The 21,516-nt window shown below is 46.8% G+C and overlaps 1 protein-coding gene across 1 annotated transcript in view; it reads right to left on the minus strand.

Moving 5' to 3' along the window:
- Positions 1 to 21,516, minus strand: part of EGFL6 (EGF like domain multiple 6) — a 57,895-nt gene that overhangs the window by 27,616 nt on the left and 8,763 nt on the right. Inside the window, exons 2-4 of the mRNA XM_044235426.1 lie at positions 10,597 to 10,709; positions 6,414 to 6,506; positions 1,400 to 1,519 (exon numbers count right to left, since the gene is read on the minus strand). Coding sequence (XP_044091361.1) covers positions 1,400 to 1,519; positions 6,414 to 6,506; positions 10,597 to 10,709 — 326 coding nt within the window. The remainder of the gene's footprint in view (positions 1 to 1,399; positions 1,520 to 6,413; positions 6,507 to 10,596; positions 10,710 to 21,516) is intronic.

Here is a 21,516-nt window from a genome sequence, read left to right on the forward strand (position 1 = left end):
TAGCCAGTGGTTCCCATGATGCGGTAGGGAGGGGGGTTCTTGCAAAGTTCTCTTTGGTAGTGGTTACACAGTTGCTCACCTTACAAGATTTCATTCAAGTACATAATATTTATATATAGTATCATATATATTATAAACATATTTGTCTCTTGTGGGTTTCTGTTTCGTTTAGTACAATAAGGATTTTTTTTTACCACATTCATATAACTTTTATTTAACAATAAGGATTTTTTATTTGAATGTCTGCCTTCTCTCCTAAGCCCCCTTGCCAACAGAGGATCTAGGTGACTGGTGGTGTTGGGGCCCTTTACCAAGGGTGGAAAACAGAAGGACAAGCCAGGGGAGTGTCAAACCATGCACTAGCCAAGACTGTGTAACTGTGGCAAAGCCCCAGATGGGCAAGAAGTCCAAAACTCCGTAAGCACGAGAAGCTAGCAGAAGCCATAAGAGGTTGGAGGGGGAGGGTTGGAAGGAGGGGGGAAGAGACGAGGAAGGGAGACGGGCAGGGAGGACAGGTCTGCCTTTCAGCTGCAACAGTAAATCTGATTCCCTTTGGATAAATGAATGGATATACTCTTACCTCCCTCAGGACATGGGTTTCTCTTTATCACAGAAAGGCTTTTCTTTTCAGGAATGTGAATTGGAATGTATTTCCAACAAGAGTCACTAATCTGTGAGCACAGGGCAAGGGGCGTGAGAAAGGCAGTTGGGAAGAACTGATGTCCCCAAATGGAATTTAAATCTATCACCTCCCTAAATCAATACGCTTATTTTCATAAAGAAACCCCCAATGCCCTACATATACAGAGACATGAAATTTATTTTTCTCCCCAGTTCACCTCTTTATTTAAAAAGCAGGTGTCGGGACGCCTGGGTGGCTCAGTAGGTTGGGCGGCTGCCTTTGGCTGCGGTCATGGTCCCAGCGTCCTGGGGTCGGGTCCCGCATCGGGCTCCCTGCTCAGCGGGGAATACGCTTCTCCCTCTGCCTCTGCCTACCACTCTGTCTGCCTGTGCTCACTCTCTCTGGCAAATAAATAAATAAAATCTTAAAAAAAAAAAAAAAAAAAGCAGGTGCCCAGGATAGGCAAATGCAGAGAGACAGAAAGCAGATTAGTGGGTGTGGCAGTGGCGGGGGCAGGGTGCTGAGGAGGAGGAATGGGGAATGATCGCTAATGGGCACAGGGTTTTCTTTTGGGGTGAGGAGGATGTTCTAGAATTAGACAGTGGTGGTAGTTGTACAACATCGTAAACGTACTAAATGCCACGGAAATGTATGGTTTAAAATGGTGACTTTCATGTTGTATTTATTTTACCATGATTTTTAAAAGAAATTGTTCCTATGGTTGCGAACATCTGCTCTCGAAGGAGGACTGCAGGCAGCCTGGCGGCTGGAACTTACTCGCACACGTGGCGTCCGGCATGAGCACGTGGCCGCTGAGGCAAAAGCACTTGTAGCTGCCGTGCGTATTCACACATCGGTGTTGGCACGGCCGGGGCTTTACTCCACACTCGTTCACATCTGCTGGGGCAGGCAGAACAGAAGAGAGGCTAACTACATCAGGAAACATCAAGACGGAGGGTTGGGCTGGCTTCCCTGGACCCTGCCGGTGGCGGGGTGGGGGGGATTACGTGGGCCAATGACTCGCCTCTTCTCCAATTATCAGTAAAACGCCGTTCGGGGGCGCCTGGGTGGCTCAGTGGGTTAAGCCGCTGCCTTCGGCTCAGGTCATGATCCCGGGGTCCTGGGATCGAGTCCCACATGGGGCTCTGCTCAGCGGGGGCCCTGCTTCCCTCTCTCTCTCTCTGCCTGCCTCTCTGTCTACTTGTGATCTCTGTCTGTCAAATAAAACGCCGTTCTGAAGGACTAATGAGGATGTGGGGCAAACAGGACAATCGTACAGTGACGGAGGGAAGGCAAAGGGGCAGAAGCATTTTGGGAAGCTGTTTGGCAGAATCTATTGTAGCCAGAGACACGGATACGCATGACCTAGCGATGCCACTCCCAGGCGGACCCCCAACAGCAGCGTGGATGGGCGCCCGCCAAGAAGATGCGGACTGAGATGATGGCAGCAGCACTATCCTCAACAGCCCTGGGCTGCAGAGCATCCTACTGCTCCCAACAGAGGGCAGAAGAGGAGAGAGGACCTGTATCCTCGTGCAAAGGAATATCATACAGCAATAAGGCTGAAGCAACTATTGCTCCAAGCCACGACAGGTGAAGCTCATGACCGGGGAGTGAGTGGAAGAAGCTGGAGACAAAGGAGTACATTAGAAATCGGGCGACGGACGCCTGGCTGGCTCAGTCAGTAGAGCACGTGACTGCCGACCTCGGGGTTGAGTTGGAGCCGCACTTAAAAATAAAATCTTTTGGGACGCCTGGGTGGCTCAGTGGGTTAAGCCTCTGCCTCCAGCTCAGGTCATGATCTCAGGGTCCTGGGATTGAGCCCCACATCGGGCTCTCTGCTCGGCAAGGAGCCTGGCTCCCCCCACAGCCGCCCGCCTTTCTGCCTACTTGTGATCTCTCTTTCTCTGTCAAATAAAATCTTTAAAAAAATTTAAAAAAAATCTTTTTTAAGAAGTCAGGCACAGGGGCACCTGGGTGATTTGGTTAAGCGTCCGCCTTCAGCTCAGGTCACGATCTTGGGGTCCTGGGATGGAGCCCCGCATCGGGCTCTCTGCTCAGCAGGGAGTCTACTTCTCCCTCTGTCCTTCCCCCCACTCATGCTTTCTCTTGCTCTCAAATAAATAAAGTTAAATCTTGAAAAAAAAGTCAAGCACAACTCATCTGTGGTGTAAAAGGTCAAGACAGAGTTCCTTCTTGGGGGTGAGGGGGCAAAGCACTGGAGGAGAGCAGGTGGGGTTCTCAGGAAGGCTGTTAAGTTTCCGTTTCTTGGTTATGTGGATGCATCTGAAAGTTCACTCTGTAGTATATTGTTGATGTGTGCACAATTCTGTGTGTATAACATTAGAATAAAAAGCTAGAAATACAATTTAGATATTTTAGCCTTTAATACTGTCCCAGACAGCCTATGACAGGTGCCCACAGCAACGCCTCCTTCCAGTTGTTCCTGTTTTGGGCAGCCCATGTGGCTAACTTGTGTTGGCTCACACCCTTCCAGAAGGAGCCCTGACAGGCAGCTATCGGTGGGGAGGCTGTAGGACACCATTTAAGCCTCGGAAGCTATGCTCTAAATGCCAACAATGGTTATCTCTAGGGGTAAGACTGAGGGTGACTTTCTTCTCTGTGCTTCTCAGTATTTCCTAAAAAAGAATTTAAATACTAAGAATGAATGACTTTTTGGGGCATCTGGGTGGCTCAGTGGGTTAAGTGTCTGCCTTCGGCTCAGGTCATGATCCCAGGGTCCTGGGATCGAGCCTCACATCCAGTTCCCACTTGGGTGGAGTCTGCTTCTCCCTCTCCTTCTGCCCCTCCCCCATGTGCTCTGTATCTCACTCAAATTAATAAATAAAATCTCTTAATTTAATTCATTTATTTTGACAGAGAGCACACAAGCAGGGGGAGGAGCAGAGGGAGAGCGAGAAGCATGCTCCCTGCTGAGAGAGGGGAGCGTAATGAGGGACTCGATCTCAGGACACTAGGATCTTGACCTAAGCCGAAGGCAGATGCCCAACTGACTGAGCCACCAAGGTGCCCAAATAAATAAAATCTTTAAAAAAAAAGCGATCAGGGGCACCTGGGTGGCTCAGTGGGTTGAAGCCTCTGCCTTCGGCTCAGGTCATGGTCCCAGGGTCCTGGGATCGAGCCCCACATCAGGTTCTCTGCTCGGCAGGGAGCCTGCTTCCTCCTCCCTCTCCCTCTGCCTGCCTCTCTGCCTACTTGTGATCTCTGTCAAATAAATAAATAAAATCTTAAAAAAAAAAAAAGCAATCATGGGTAGAGGAACTTATCTTTGGAGATATAGTCATGTGGGTGCCTCGTGGCTTACGTCCTTCAAGGAAAAAAGAACCAAATTCTGCCTAAGACCAAAATTCAGCAGGGCAACAGGCAAAGCCTATTGTGGAAAATAAAGAAGTGTCTGTTTTCCCCTCTTATAAGAACCTCAGGAGTTTCCTGATGTCTTAGTGGAAATCTGAAAGCTCCTCCATTACTTGTCTACTCTGCCTTCTCCTGCATGGGTTCTGACCCCTTCAAAAAGGGGGACTGGAAAAACATAATTGGACATGAAGGGGAAATCCAGAAATACCCCATCGCTTGGCCCTAACTCAAGAGGTGACTCCCTCCTTGCTTGGAAGAACCATTTGGGGGAAAGACACCACTGTGGAGGATGGAGGCCTGTCACCATTAATGGCTCTAGAAGGACTTTGATCGGGCCACCATGGGGCCAGGAAACGGCAGGAGGAGACAAGACAGTCCCAAGCCTGAGCCGACTAGACCACTCCCTCAACACTAATATCTTTTTTTTTTTTTTTTAAGATTTTATTTGTTTATTTGACAGACAGAGATCACAAGTAGGCAGAGAGGCAGGCAGAGAGAGAGAGGAGGAAGCAGGCTCTCCACAGAGCAGAGAGCCCGATGCGGGGCTTGATCCCAGGACCCTAGGATCATGACCCCGGGCCGAAGGCAGAGGCTTTAACCCACTGAGCCACCCAGGCGCCCCAACACTAATATCTTATGGGGAATGGAAAACCAGCATGAAAAATATCTTCTCTCTTCCAAACCTCTGCAGATGACATCTTGGTACAGAATCCAGGATGAACGGAGGAACAGGTTTTCTGGTGTGAATTGTCCCACTGCTAGTGGTAGGACAGTGGAGACTCAGAGGTTCCCCTCTGAGCAGCAGGCCGAGCGGCCCCTTTGGTACATGGGGGTACACGGCTAACCTTGGGGCTTGGCAGCGAGGCCTGGGGGTGGCACAGTGGAGTGGCCGCCTGCCCAGCTCTGAGACTCCGTCCTTCCCTCCAAAGGGAGCCCCAAAGACAGCTGAACTTGATGCGCTGTTCTTTGCCCAACTGTATTATAGACTGTAGGCACTTGCTAAATTACGCCAGGCTTCTGCCCACCTGGGTCTCTGGGCCTCAGCCCTGCTGACATTTGGGCCAGATCCTTCTCTGCAGTGGGGGCCACCCCACACACTATATGAGGCAGAGCAAACCAGCCCCCTCCGGGCTCTACCCACCAGATGCCAGGAGTGACCCCCCCCCCAACAGCGTCTTCAGACATTGCGAGATGTCTCCTGGGGAAAGGTTCCCAGATCGAGCAAACAGAAAGCAGGATGCCCAGTTAAATTTGAATTTTAGATAACTAATAATTTTTTAGCGGACATATGTCTCATGCAGTATTTAAGACCTACGTACTCTATAAAATTATCTATTGTTTACCTGCAACTTAAATCTGATTTGAGATTTATATTTTATCTGGCAACTCTTTCTGGGGAATAAAACTGCCCAAGTTGAGAACCACTGTGGTCAACAGTATAAACACAGTCTTTAATATCTTCAGATAAACAGTTTATGAGAAGTCCTAAAGTACCTCTTAAGATACGTCAATTATGGGGCGCCTGGGTGGCTCAGTGGGTTAAAGCCTCTGCCTTCGGCTCAGGTCACGATCTCAGGGTCCCGGGATCGAGCCCCACATCGGGCTCTCTGCTCAGCAGGGAGCCTGCTTCCCTTCCTCTCTCTCTGCCTGCCTCTCTGCCTACTTGTGATCTCTGTCTGCCAAATAAATAAATAAAATCTTTAAAAAAAAAAGATATGTCAATTATAATAAAAACATGCATGTCATTCTATCTACATGCCAACAATTCTATTTTCAGACGTCTGCCCTATAAAACCAGGGTCCAAGGCCACATGTATGATGGCGTGTGGCTTAGCACTGGGTGTAATGGCAAGAAATCGGAGACAACGTAGATGAGAGTGGTTAAGCGATGTCCTTTTTATACAAATGATAAAAATGTTTGCTTCAGGACCAAGGATACAGCCTTAAGGAGCATGAGCCGGCTCTGTCCAGGCTGACCGCACATGCAGTAAGAATGCACTGACCCAGAGGAGAGCCCTTCAGGGCCTGAGGGGTAAACGGGGCGGGCGAGCAGATGAGATGCTCCCACTTTTTACCTTACATCCTTTTGCATCACCGTGTTGTTGTTTTCCCAGTAAAAAATATGCATGACTTTGGTAGTGTAGGAACACAATGAAAATTACTTTTTGGAAAAAAAAGTTATTTGAGAGGAGGAAAAAAGGCCTTTTGTCTGGCATCTTAACAAAAACTTTGGAGGGATTTTTGTATTTTTCTAGAAGAAATGGATTGAAAGATCTAATTCGGAAACCCCTTTCATTGGAAGAGTGAACTTACAACCCACCCAATGGCGGGCCCAGAAGTGTCTATCGCAACGACCGCATGGCTTCGGAAAGCTCTGGGGTACGTCTGTGCCTGGACCCCAGCCTGTAGTACTGACCTTGACTGCAGGTTTTGCCGGTGTATCCTGGGAAGCATCTACATTTGTTGGGTCCCACGCACTCACCGAACTTGCACCCACGTTCACACGTAGCTGTGGAAGGGAAAGGTGTTTTAGGATAAAAGAACAGGCGTACTTAGCACAGAGAAATGGACGCAGGTCGAACTCTGCAGCCTTTTCTCCGGTGGAGAAAGCCGTGAGGGGATGGAAACGGTGATCTGCTTCCTCTCTAGCTGTGTTTTCCCCTTCCGGATACTGGAGAGTGCTTTTTTGTGAACTAGCTCACTCTCCCTCACCCCTCCATCCCAGCGGAGTGCGGAGTGCGAGTTTAGCCAAGTTTATCATAACCTTGCTTGGCACTGCCTACGCCTCAAGTGACACTCAGAGGAAAATAAAGCCTCCCAGACCACAGTCGGCTAGTTTTGCAAATAAACACAAACATTTAATAAAAGATATGCGGTGTGCGGGCTGGAAGGGACCCACTCCAGAGCAATCCTGGTCAAGCGCCAAGGTCATCCTTCTCTCTGTCACTGACCTCTTTTTCGTCTTCCATATTTTCTCTATCTTGCTTTTGAATGATAAAGTCTATCTTTAAAGTTCTGTATGATCAGTCAAAATGACTGAACCACAGAAGGCAGGCAGGGAGGCACAACTTCCAGCCCTAAGGATGAGAACTAGAAGAATCGTGAGGAGGAGGGGGATGGGGGCACGACAAAGGCAGGATTTGTTTCTTCTGGTTTTTTTGGTTTTTCTTTTTCACTTCTATATCCAGACACCTGGCACAAATTGGGCACTCCATAAACACTTGTTTGATGAAAGAAGCGATGGGAGAAACAGCAAGAAAAGAAAGTTTCACTGGATTGGGGGCAAGAAAATGTAGTCAAAGAGGATGGCAAGTTTGAGTCTGGCTCATATGGAGGAGGTAGGCAGAAGAGGCAGTGGATGGGACAAAAGGAAGGTGGAAAAACCCAAAGAGAAGGAGGGGAGAGAACAAAGGAAAAATGAATGAGAGAGAAAGGAGTCTATGGGGAGTCGGGAGCCCTGAGCAGTTTCTGTGTCCGGATCCAGTAGGAGCTCGGGAACTAGCCAGCGCCTGAAAGGATGACTTGGCAATGGCCCAGGAATGCTGCCCCCTTGAGTCTCTGGCTTGACCCCAGCATCTCCTCCCTCGACCCCAAACCCTATTCTTTGTTAATGTCAACATTCATCTCCCAATCACCTGGACCCAAAATGACCCGGTGACCCGGAGCTTAACCGATATGGGGTCTAACAGCCTAGCCCTTGCTTTTGGGGCAGGACAAAGTCTGTGGTGTAGAGCTCCCTGTGGGATCAGGCTGATCAAGATCAGGATCTTGAAACCAGATCTTTGCCTGGCTCCTTCCGCCGCTTCCGCGGTCCCTCATAGATTTCTCTGGAGAGAACCCCTCAACAGATGACTGACACAAGAATCACTTTCACAGGCTCTGCTCCTGGGAAATCTGATATCACATGTGATACCCAACTCATGTTTTACTCCAAGAGCACGGCTCTGGTCATGCTGTGCCTTGCACAGAAGTCACCAAATAATCTTTACTGCCTTTTGAACTCCGCACAGGTATCATCACTATGACCCGGCTTTGGTCTTAGTTTGCACCCTTGGCCTACTCTGTTCCCGACACTATGCTCAAACGAGATTGCCTGCTCTTCTCTAAACCAGACCCGTTCTGCCTCTTCCTATGTTGTTACCCCGACCCTGGGGCACCCCTTCTCCACCCTCCAGTGGTTAATATCCTGCTGCTCCTTCAAGAGCTACTTGGCATGAGCCCTCCTTCTGAAAGCCTTCACTGATTTCTCCGGCCATGACAGAATTCCACTCAGCTTCGAGAATTCCACAGAACTTGGGTGGGCCTCGCCCGTGAAATCGATCAGGCTCCATCTTCTGAAATAATTAGACCTACACTTGGCTTCTATCCTTCACTTAGATCTGCTACCCGATTCCCAGCACCTTCAGAACAACATCTTTGTTCTTCCTGATGCATTTACTAGTGCCATGGACACATCAGACACTCAAATAATTTCAAACAGTAAATGAAGGAATCGGTGTAGACCTTTTAACAGGGAACCATTTTACGGCTCTGAATAAATCGTAAGTGAGAAGGCAAGGCAAAAATGCTTCTCGGCAAAATTCTTTCCCTCCTGGAGACAAAAGAGAATTTTGCTTTCCAGTGTCTATTTTGTTATGGATATGCTCTTAGGGATGCAGCTTTAAGTTTAGATGTTAGGAAAATACATTTTTTTTTTTTACTTTTTAAAGCCTTGAATACCTCTCATTGCTCCCTGGAAAGTTATTTTCAATGTGGGCCAGACGGGAAAGCCAGGATCAATGCCAAACCGAACTTAAGAGAAATGGTGGAGGTCACCCTCGCTGCTATAAGGTCAAATCTCCAGCAAGATGTTTTCCATTTCCAGCGGCTTTGGATCTGGGACTTGAACAGCCAATCTACAACACAGGGAAATTTAGTTTATGTCTACACTGGCCTGGGATTGAAGTGTACGTTAGCTGCAGTTCCTGTTCATTCCTCCCTCCAACTCCTCCATCTGCGGCTTTTCCTTGGGATTTGTTCGCGGATGACTCTTTACCTCATCTTGCTAAGTGACGTACACTTGAAGGTTAAGGGTACTGAGCTGAGCCATCCGGCCCTTGGAGCAGATTTAGGCAGGGCAGGAGCCAAGATCCAGAAAGTTGCAGCCGGGAGTCAGGGTGTCTGGAGGAGCGAAGGGTGAACAGACGGACGGAAGTGGAGTCCGGGCGTACTGGGACGTGCCAGGCTGGGGTGCGACTCTGCCCACTCGGGCAGGTGGGCACGTCTTCTCTTGTCATTACCACACAGCCCGCGCTCTGGCTTAGGAGCCCTGTTATTTGGCGCTTCGAAGAGCACACAGCTTTACCGTCAAGAAGGACCATGCCAACTGGATAGAATACAGACTTTAGATACAAAAACCGTTGCAATTTAACACTTCAACATTTCACTGGGGCGGCGGGGGTGCCGATGAGCTCTTGGGCTTGCCAAACGTGCGCACTGAGTCTTGTGCTTGAACCCTCTGCACGTGCTCTTTCAACAGCTCGCTTTACATCCTTCCACGCCAGTACTATTATACTGTCTACAGAAGCATCGAGAATGCGACCAGCTGGCTGTGACGTGGCCAGACTGCTCTGATTGAGTTACAGAGTAGACCTTACAGAAAGCCAAAGATCACCCTCATTTATTCACCAGAGACTTTTAAGTTTTATGGCAGGAGAGGCTGAGGCTCGAGGCTTGTGCAGCTCTAAGACTCCAAATCATGCGATCCTTTCCACCTGAATGCTTTCACATAAAAATGTGCTGTGTCTAGAAAAAGAACACAGCGCATTTAATGCCTGCACCACATGGGCTTTGAAGGCACAGGAGAGTCATGGGTCCTTTCTGAGTCAAGGGTGATTTAGGCGCTATTTTCTATGCACGCTGGGTCATAAGCATAGCCTTCGATGCTTACACTCCTTCCCTTCTGAGGCAGGGATGAATCTCTCCAAGTTGCAGAGGAAGTGGAGCCTCAGCTGGCTTACCTTGACCTTGACATTCTGACATTCCCAAGACAATGCCCGTGACCATGATACTATAGAGCCACCCTCTTTTTGAACTGACAAAGTCCCAGGGGGATGTTCTAACTTTCTTTATCTAGGGAGGCAATAAAGCTCTTCAAATATTTTTCCTAGTATCTTGATGCTGTTGTCATCATGTCACCAGGAAACTGATGGTGGGTGACATGTGGGAGTGTCATCAGTGCCTTTCAGTGGTTTATAGATTTCTGGATAGTATCAAGTTCTGTCTTCACCTGTGGTCATCCAGATATTTCTGAACCAGCTAGAGAGAAGGAGCTTGGGGCAGAGATAGAAAGAAGGTAGTACTGTTACTCTTAAAAAAAAAAAAAAAAGAAAAGAAGCAGCTAACATTTTTGCCCTTTACCATGTATAATCCAGCACAATCCACACCAGCACCTAAAGTGTATGGGACATGCAGGTAAGAGTTTATCCTTTTTAACCAATTAAGGGATTTGGTGACAAGCAGTGGACCATCTGGTGACCGTTCATGGTGTCCCAGATAAAAACCTAAGGACACTGGCCCACGACTCGAGCCCAGGCTGGTCTGAGTTTTCCCACAACTACCTTCACAGACTTCCTTGCTGTTCCTTCTCCAGCCGTAGCAGCAGGCCAGCTTGGTCCCGTAGCGACAGACCCCAGGCTGCAGCAACGACGGGGACAGCCCATGATCCTTTGGACTGGGGATAAAGAGTCGCATGTTAGTATGGAAAACACAGAAAAGGGCAACAGAGAATCACTTATTCCTGCCACTAAGTGAACAGAAGAGGGGACAATCTCCTGGTGAAATTCAATAAACCTGCCCTAAGGGTTCAATTAGATTCTGAAAGCCTTCCTCAGTCATGAGTGCTGTCCGTTTCTTTCTTTGCTGGGTTAAAAGAATCTGGTTACATAATCTATAAAACTAGGGCATGTGAAAGGGGCCAAGAGTTTGTCTCTGAACCGTGTTGGGTGCCAATTTTCCAATCTGCTCTGTTCAGACACAGGGGCGGCCTAGGTCTGTGTCTGCTCTGGCGCCGAGTGTGGTCACGTGACGCCATGGCTCCCCCCCGCCCCCCCCGGCTTTGTCCCCGACAAGAATGCTGTGCGTGTACCTCATCAGCTACCTGGGAACCACTACCCAAAACTGGGCTCTCTACAACCGCCCGACAGTTCAGAGGTGGAAGGGCTCTAGAGAGTCTCAGAGTTGGCCTCAGTCCCCAGCTGGGCCCTGCATCAGGGATTCTGGCCTACGGTGGGATCTCATTCCTCACTGCCTTCAAGGAAAAGCATTTGCTAAACTCTTTAACCATGGAGAAGAGGTTGGCAAATGCTTTTCAGAAAGGGTCGGATGGTAAATATTTCAGGCTTTGCCATCAATAGGCTTGAACGATCTCTGTCCAAGGCCAAGAACAGCCAGATGGGCAGTAGTGGGCGACAGCAAACAGATGGGCATAATTGGGCTCAATAAAACTTCTATTTATGGACACTGAAATTGAATTTAATATACTTTCCATGTGTCATGTAACAGCATTCTTTTTTGGCTTAACTTTAACCAGTTGAAAAGGTTATACCAGGGGCACCTGAGTGGCTCAGTGGGTTAAGCGTCTGCCTTCGGCTCAGGTCATGATCTCAGGGTCCTGGGATCGAGCCCCACATCGGGCTCCTTGCTCAGGAGGGAGCCTGCGTCTCCCTCTTCCTCTGCCAGCCGCTCCCCCTGCTTATACTCTCTCTCTCTCTGTGTCAAATAAATGGATAGAATCTTAGACACACACACACAGAAAGGGTAAAACCAGGCTTAGCTCACAGGTCATGTAAAAACAGATGGCTACCAGCCTTGGCTTTCAGGCTTTAGCTTGCTGAGCCCTGATCCAGAGACCTGAAGGAGTGATCCCAGCCACCAAGTGGCCTTCTGGGCCCTGACTGAAGCCTGCTGCTCCTTTACATACTTTCTGACCTGGTGGTGGGCGTGACTGCCACCAGCTTTGGGAAGGAACGACTTGAGTCGTGTATTCTGTGGAGGGCTGGGATTTTTTCCTTGGGCATATGAAATACAACATAAAATGGTTCCTGGTTTCTTTAACAGACAAGGAATGCACATGTGACCATGGGCTTTCTGCTGCAGGACTGAATTCTCCCCAAGTTAATAATCCTTAGTCAAGGTCAGCAAGTGCCCCAGCTCTGCCTCGCCCACCCACGTGCTTTGTCGGTTCAGAGCCACAAAGATACGGTGGGGGACATTTCATTAACTGAGAGCACCAAATGCAGGGATGATTTTATGATTTAATTTTCCTTAAAGGGAACTTTTTTCCATCTTCTGATGAAACTAATTTGGGGGACTTGTAAGTCATTTGCTCAATCATTTTTTAATTTTTAAAACGATTTTATTTATTTATTTGAGGAGGGTACAAGCAGGGCAAGCAGGAGAGGGAGAAGGTGGCTCCCCGCTGAGCAGAGAGCCCAAAGCAGGGCTCGATCCCAGGACCGTGGGGATCACGATCTGAGCCAAAGGCAGATGCTTAACCCACTGAGCCACCCAGGTGCTCTACTCAACCATTTAGAACAGGGTTTTTCAATGTCTACACGACTGACATTTGGGGCCAGAGAAATCTTTGCCTTCGGGGGCTGTCCTGTGCATTGCGGGACAGGTCCCAGCATCCCTGGTCTCCACCTATAGATGCCAGAAGCACCCACTCTCCAGGTGGGGCAGGTGTAAATGTCTCTGGGCGCTGCCAACTGTGCCTTGTTAAGTCCCACTGCAAGTGAAACATGTATTCAGCACTCGCAATATCCCAAATACTGTCTTAGGCACGTAGAGTGATGAAAATGACCCAATTTTGACTCTCTTAAATTCCCAAACCATTAAAAGTAGATACTCTGCAGTAGAAGAGAGCACGGTAAGTGTCATAATAATATAGTCACCGGTGGTAATCTAATCTGACATTACTAACCATTCTGCAGGGGATACGACCATCTTGACCCCGTCTGCACGCAACTAACAACTCCCAAACAAGAAACCACAGACTGAGCATAGAGCGTGTCGAATAAGTGCGTGCTAGTACACACAGAATAACGTACTTAAGAATCTTTGCTTAGCATTTTTAAAATGGATATAACTCATAATAAAATGCAGTGGTTTTTAGCACATTCACTATGTTACGCAACTGTTACCACTATCTAATTCCAGAACATTTCCATCCCTCTGAAAAGAAACACCATATCCACGAGCAGTTAGTCCCAATTTCCCGCCCCACAATCCTCCAATCCCGGCCACCACGAATCTGCTTTTTGTCTCGGATTTGCCTTCTCCGGACATTTCACAGAAATGTAATCATACGCTATGTGACCTTTTCTGTCTCTCTTCTTTCACTTAATATGCCTTCAAGGTTCGTCCATGCTGTGGCTGGTAATAGTGCTCCATTGCTTTCTAGGCCTGAATAACCTTCCTTTGTAAGGATGGACCACTTCCGTTCCCTCAACCATCAGTTGATGGACATCTGGGTGGTTTCCATGTTTGGGGTTTAATGAATAATGCTGTTAGGAACCCTGGTGTAAAATTTTTGTGTGGACATTTGTTTTCATTTCTCTTTTGGTATATACCTAGGAGTGGAATTGCTAGGCCATATGGTAACCATGTTTAACTTTCTGAGGAACTGCCAGACTGTTTTCCAAGATGGCTACTCCATGTTCCATTCCTGCTAGCAGCATACGAGGCTTCCAATTACTCTATCATCACCAGCACTTGTTATCGTCCTTTTTTTTTTTAAACCATAGCCATTCTAGTTGATGCGAAATGGTATCTTACTGCAGTTTTTTTTTAAAGATTTTATTTATGGGGGCACCTGGGTGGCTCAGTGAGTTAAGTGGCTGCCTTCAGCTCAGGTCCTGATCTCCAGGGTCCTGGGATTGAGCCCCACATTGGGCATCCTGCTCAAGTGGGAGCCTGCTTCTCTCTCTCTCTCTCTCCTCCCCCCAACTCATGCTCACTCTCTCTCTCCAGTAAATAAATAAAATATTTAATTTTTTTTTTAGATTTATGTATTTGAGAGAGAGAACACGTGGTGAGGAGGGGCAGAGGGAGAGAGAGAGAAGCAGGCTCCCACCTGAGCAGGGAGCCTGACACGGGGCTCGATCCCAGAACCCTGAGATGAAGACCTGAGCCGAAGTCAGATGCTTAATGACTGAGCCACCCAGGTGCCCCCTTAATTTCATATTTTTTAAGTAATGGAGGGTTCATTGAGTTAGATTTCAATCTATCAAAATCTTCCTGCCAACTTCTTGACTAGAGGTTTACAAGTGAGGACCTTACCTATTTTCCTAATACCCCAAGCCCCAGCTTATTCAATAGGACATGAATATGTATTTAGCACTGTGCTAGGTACTGGGAATACAGAGATGAACAATAGGGTCCCTGACATGAGCTTTCAGACAAGAGGATTAGAGTAAGAGAGGCACTACACGTAGTCGTCAGTCAGCTAGAAAGGCTTAGAGCAAAGAAACACACTCTGGTTGAAGGGATCCAAGATGTTCTCTCTGCAGGTGCACCTTTAAGTGAAATGGAAGATGAACCACATGAAATGACGGCAAGTGCATTATAAGCAGAAGTCCCGGAATGAGTACAGGGGGAGAGGTAAGAGACAATGGTGTCTCTTGTGCTTGAGGGACCTGTAGACCAGAGGAGTGGAGCAAAGGGAGGAAGAGGAGCGGGTTACAGCACTGCGCGCCATGTTAGTCAGGATAGGGCTGTGAGGCCTGCTAGCGGAATGGTAATAGGGCAGCAAAGAGGGATTTTGAGTAGGGAGGTTATTTGATACCATTTTCCCTTAGAAACATATTATCATGGCAGTGATCTGGAAAATGGATGAGATGGAGGCAGATGGAAGCGGGGATACTAGTTGGCTTGGAAGATTCTGGTCTTTTGGACTAGAGCAGAAGCAGAAGCAGTGAGGAAAACTGGACAGATTCATGGTGGAACCAAAAGACTTGTAATGGCTTAGAGCAGTCATTCATTCTGTACTGAACCCTACAACGTATCACGCATTGGGTTAGTCTCCAGAGGGTCAACAGCAACCACAAGGAACATACGATCTTTGCCTTCATGGGGGTCATATTCTGGTCAGTTGGATCTGGAGTGTGACAGGGACCATGGAGGACCATGATCAGGAATAGGCCAAATGAGGAGCTCTCTTAGGGACATGCTAATCTTGAGGGCTCATGAGACTGACAACCAAGAGAAGATATTGAGTAGGGAGTTGGCTATCTGGGCCAGAAGCCCAGGAAGCAGGACTGGGGTTGGGATTCGTCTGTAGGTCTTTGGTTACTGAACCTAAGGGAACGAAGTAGCATAAGAAGAAAAAGCAGCTTAGGGCACAGCCCCAAGGAAGCTAGTGTGTAAGAGGGGGGCCACAGAGGAGAAAGGTCCAGGAAGAGACCCAGGCAATGACCAGAAAGGTAAAAGGAACACCAGGTTAAGCCAAATGCAGAATGTTTGTAGAAAAAGCGGGATGAGCTCCGATGTTGAGTGGCTATAAACTATGATGGTTAGGACGACAGTCTTCCTGAAAACTAAAGCATCGTAGTAACCAGTCACTGATTTCTTTCTTGTCAGAGGTAATGGCTAAAATGTCATTACTCAGATGCCTGGGCGGCTTAGTCGGTTAAGCGTCTGCCTGTGGCTCATGTCATGATCCTGAGGTCCTGGGATCGAGCCCCACCACACATGAACCTGTGCCCTGCCTCAACTATCTCATCTGTAAAATGGGGATAAAAGGGGGATTTACCTTAAGAGTTTCTGTGACAACGGAATGACGCGATATATATAAACTAACACAGTAAGTGACACAGGAAATGTTCCCTAACGCATCACTTCTAGTGGTACGAGTAGTAGGATTAAGATTGCTATTAGATGTGCTGAATAAGGTGTAAAGTTTAAAACTGCTGTAGGCTCAGAATCACTGAAATGAACCGCAGTGTGAACTAGGTTTCTGCTTTAGTCTGAGTCCTCCGAGAAGCAGAAGCCGTGAGAAGGAATGTGCAAGGATGTTATTACAGGAACTACCTGTGAGAGAAAATGGCAAGAGAGCTGGTGAAGCCTGGGAGGGCCATGGGAGCACCATGGGAGGCGGACCCCAAGCGAGGCAAAGATGGAAAGGAGGTTGGGTGGAGGTGTCCGAGGCTGCGGTGTAGTCAAAAGAGGGTTTGGCAAAACTGAGGGGGAGTCCGGGAGCCAAAACTGACCGTCAGCAGAGAGTGGTATTTCCCACAAAAGGTCCTGCTGTGTATCCCTGCCATGCTCCTTCTGGAAGGTGGCCTGGCAGGGGCAGCCCACAGGAGGCAGGGCCTTGCGCAAACGTGGTGATGGCTTTCCAAGAGCAGAGCAGTGGGGGCCCTGAGTCAGCCACACTCCCAGCGGCTGCCACAATCTCCATGTGACTTCACATGCTAACATATGTAGGAATCCGTTTTCACTGCAAGAGGAGCTTATTGTAGAATTTCACCTGAAAGAAAGTGACCTTAGACGTCCGCCAGTTCTAACCTATCATTTTACACATGAAGAAACCAGAGCCAAGAAAAAGACCAGGTGACCTTACATTGGTATTAGAAGTCAGACAGGAAGGAAAACGGGGTCCTGGAATCGGGCCCCACACTGAGCTCCATATCGGGCTCCCTGCTTCCCCCTCTGCCCCTCCCCCTCCTTGTGCTTTCTCTCTTTCAAATAAATAAATAAAATCTTAAAAAAAAAAAAAAAAAAAAGAAGCTGTTAGCAATGGAGAAGGCTGGGACTTCAGTTCGTGGACCAACCTCACCCTTATTTCCTGTGCTTTGCTGGGTCACATCCCGTAACCTGCTCCCCCAGCCTCCAACAACATCTTTTGCCTTCAGCTGGAGATGGTGTGAAGGTGGTAGCCTGTGCCGTTTTGAGTTACTCGGTTTTCCTGGGTATCTCCCAGGTACAGCAGGTAGATAAGCTATGTACTTCTGTTTGGTTTTCTCCTATTCTTCTGTTTTTTATTAGAGGGGGCTCTAGCCCAGAACCTAGAAGGGTAGAGGGAAGAGAATCTTTCTTCCCCTGCATGATTCATGCGTCCGTCTATCCATCCGTTCACTCAAAATGCTTTTGGGAACTCCACGTCAGGCACTAGAGTGGGCACGGAGAGCAGCCCCTGTCCACAAAGAACTTACAGTCTAGGGATGCAGCTGGGCAAGCGAACAGATAATTACTTACTCCAACGTGACAAATCTCATGAAAGGAGTAAGTTCTCAGGTGCTCGGGGAAGATGGAGGAGTCGTTAGGTTGGGGGTGGCTGGGTCAGGGGTTTTCTGGGGGAAAGGGGTCCGATACGAATCCTGCGGACTGGTGGGACTTACCTGGTAAAATGAAAGGAGGCCGTTTGGTGGGAAGGTGTTCCAGGCAGAGAAAACAGCCTGGGCCAAGGAGGGAGCCACCAAGAACCTGAAGGTTCATGGCCTATAGGCTAGAGCGTAGAAGGTGCTGTGTGTTTAGAGCAGGGGAGCGGGAAGGGAAGGGGAAAGGGAAGCAGAGAAAATAGAGGGGAGGAGAAGGCAGCAGGGGCTGCTACCTTACTGTGACCACGTAAAACATTCTGTCCATCCTGAAGGCTCTGTGGAGTTACAGAAGGATTTCAAGCAGGTGGAATTATCAGGGATTTTGCAAAACAAAGCAGTCTCCGTAAGAGTAGAGGTACTCAGGGGCGCCTGGGTGGCTCAGTGGGTTGAGCCGCTGCTTTCGGCTCAGGTCATGATCCCAGGGTCCGGGGATCGAGTCCCGCATCGGGCTCTCTGCTCAGCAGGGAGCCTGCTTCCCCTCTCTCTCTCTGCCTGCCTCTCCGACTACTTGTGATTTCTGTCAAATAAATACATAAAATCTTAAAAAAAAAAAAATTAAAAAAAAAAAAAGAGTAGAGGTACTCAATAAGCAACAATATTACTGAAACTTGACACCAAAAGCAAAAGCAAAAATCGACAAAGGGGACAGCAAACTAAAAAAAGTCTGCACAAAATGAAAAGGCAAACTACTAAATGGGAGAAAATATTTGCTAATCACATATTTGGCAAGAGGTTAATACCCCACATATAGAAAGAACTCATACAAGTGAATAACAAAAAGACCAATCTGATTAAAAATTTGGAAGAGGATCTGAATAAACATTTCCCCAAAGACATCCAGATGCCATCAGACACATGACAAGATGCTCAACATCTCTCAACATCAGGGAAATGCAAATCAAAACCACAATGAGGTATCACCTCACACCTGTCAGAATGGCTAATATCAGAAAGTCAAGAAATAACAAGTGTTGGTGAAGATGTAGAAAAAAGGGAACCTCTGTGCACTGCTGATGGTAGTGTAAATTGGTGTGAGCACTATGGACAACGGTATGGACGTTCCTCCCAAAACTACTACCATTTGCCAACAATCCCGCTTCTGGATATTTAGCCAAAGAAAATGAAGCCACTAAGTTGAAAAGATACCCGCACACCCCATGTTCACTGCAGCATTATATACAATAGCCAAGATCTGGAAACAACCTAAGGGCCCAATGGACGGAGGAATGGATAAAGACAATGTGGTATATACACAGTCATTAAAAAAAAAAAAGTGAAATCTTGCCATTTATGAAAACATGGATAGACCTTGAGGACATTATGCTAAGTGAAATAAGTTAGAGAAAGACAAATACCACATGAGCTCACTTTTATGTAGAATCTGAAAAACAAAGAACAATAAAAAAACAAGCTCACACATATAGAGAACAGACTGGTGGGGTTGCCAGAGGCAGAGAGGTGGGGGGTTGGGGTAAAATGGGTGAAGTGGGCCAAAAGGCATAAACTTCTAGTTATAAGTCATAGGAATGTAATGTACAGATGGTGACTACAGTTAACAGTACTATTTTGCATACCTGAAAGGTGCTAAGAAAATAAATCTTAAAGGTTCTTATTACAAGAAAAAAATTTATAACTATATATGGTGACAGACAGTAAGCTGACCTATTATGATCATTTTGCAATAAATACAAATATGGAATCATTATTTTGTACACCTGTAACCAATACGTTACATGTCAGTTATACTTTAAAAAAAAAATCATCAAAACTGTTAGATGTGAAATCCCAACCAAAAAATAATTGAAACTGGTTGAAATATGGTATTTTTAGTTAAAAACTTTAGTGAAGGAGTCCTGGGTCCTCTGTAGAGGTGGGCAAACCCATTCCATATGTATTGGTCAAAGTGAATTACTTTTGATTGCAAAGAACACTGGCTGGGGTTAACTAACAGGAGATGAAATTCATATACTGTTTGCACATTACCACTACTCTCCAGAGAAATCCTCTTTCTCGAGTTTTATTGCTTTCACATGCTTGTCGGTGAAACTGAGAAATCCAAAGTGTATCAATTCCTCTGAAGTCATCATTTTCGACATTGTATCACTTATAAAGTATCTCGACAAAGTATCACTTATAAAGCTCTCCAAAACGTTCATGACTAACACTTGGGCCATCAAAATTTTGTTAATCAAGTAAGGTTTCTTAACTACTGTAAAGAATCCTCTCCTGGGGCGCCTGGGTGGCTCAGTGGGTTAAAGCCTCTGCCTTCGGCTTGGGTCATGATCCCAGGGTCCTGGGATCGAGCCCAGCATCCGGCTCTCTGCTCAGCCAGAAGCCTGCTTCCTCCCCTCTCTCTGCCTGCCTCTCTGCCTACTTGTGATCTCTGTCAAATAAATAAATAAAATCTTAAAAAAAAAAAAAAGAATCCTTTCCTCAGTCACTAATGCATTTTAGCATTACAGCTTTGTTAGAAGATAACAGAAATTTGTTGTTGAATCTAACCTTATTGTCACTTGTTTAAAAAAAAGGAAACCATCATTAAAAATCAACTCTTGAACACAAACCAGAAAGCACCGACGGAGCTCACAGCTGCAGTGTAGATGCAGCGACACGGCTTGTGCATATGTCCTAGAGAAGAGCAAGGAGCTTACAACAACATCGTAGGAAAAACCATTAGAGAACCACGCAAGTCCACAAATGAGCGACATGTCTTTTGGCTGATGGATGTGCCATCCCTGTATTCACCCAGTTTTGAGAGATGCCTCAAAGGGACAACCACAAATGGGATTTTCGTGGTTTAATCATCAAATTCTACATCTGGCCATGAAAATGGAAACACCATTTAAAGGGGGAGAGGGAATCTCTGGTGGATAAACTGGCTAATAATCACTTGCTGATTTGTAGATGCCGGAGGAAATTGATTTATTCTACCAAGCATCCAGCCCTGCATTCTAAGCCCGCCAGGTTTTTTTTTTTTTTAAAGGCACATATGTAGTCACTTAAAATTATGGATAAAAAAAGAAAAGTAAATATTAAAAGATTTCTGCTTAAGTTGAAACAGTATTATTGAGGGGAAGAAAGGAATCCAGCACAGGCAAGCAAGACATTGACAATAACAGCATGGCACACTATCTCATAAAAGTTTTTAAAAACGGCTTAAGAAGCTGTGATCTATGGTCCCATACATATTCTTGCATGGCGCTGTAAGTTAATCATAACCAATTATTCAGATTCCTTCCTCAGCATCCTCTCCTTCTACCTGTTCTTTGCTCTAATTCTTGCCCCAACATTACTAACTTTCCCATCATCAATTTAATTATTCTTTTACTTTAAATATCTGGTTGTGAGTATTCTGGATAAGGGACATAAATGATTAGGTTAAACTACACAAAACTTTTGTAAGTTAAAAATCGCCAAATAGGGGCACCTGGGTGGCTCAGTGGGTTAAAGCCTTTGCCTTCAGTTCAGGTCATGATCCCAGGGTCCTGGGATCGAGCCCTGCATTGGGCTCTCTGCTCAGCAGGGGGCCTGTTTCCCTCTCTCTCTCTCTGCCTGCTTCTCTGCCTACTTGTGATCTCTGTCCAATAAATAAATAAAATCTTTTTAAAAAATCGCTAAATATCTTGCAATTTCATAATTTCATGTTACAATTTACTGTGTTCAGCCACTGTGATTCTGAGATGGTTTGATGTAGAAATTAGCCTACCCTGCTCAACAGAGTAGAATTTCAAGAATCATTCTTTTCCTAAAGTCTTGGGCACACGATCTTTTTCCTCATAAGTGAATCTATTCATACAAAAAAAAAAAAATCTTATAAGGGGCTTGGGTGGCTCAGTCAGTTAGGCGCCATGCTCTTGATTTGGGCGCAGGTCATGATCATGGGGTTGTGAGACTGAGCCCTGCATGGAGCTCTGCAACCTCATGGGACCCGATAAACATGGCGTAATCAATCAAAAGGACTTTAGGAACTAGAAAGAGAACTCTTGATCTTGGACTGAAGTACCCTTTGCCATCTCGGAAGGTCTGGGTGGGCAAGCCAGCGGCATTCCCTCTTTCCCAGAGCTCTCTTGCTGAACACCGTTTGGCATATAGAAGGCCCGGAGAGCCTGGTCTTGAGGCAGGGAAGTGTCCCTGCAGGCGAGCGAGTCTCTGTGCAGAGAC

The sequence above is a fragment of the Neovison vison genome, chromosome X, assembly GCF_020171115.1.
Source record: "Neovison vison isolate M4711 chromosome X, ASM_NN_V1, whole genome shotgun sequence".
In the NCBI taxonomy this organism is placed as follows: domain Eukaryota; kingdom Metazoa; phylum Chordata; class Mammalia; order Carnivora; family Mustelidae; genus Neogale; species Neogale vison.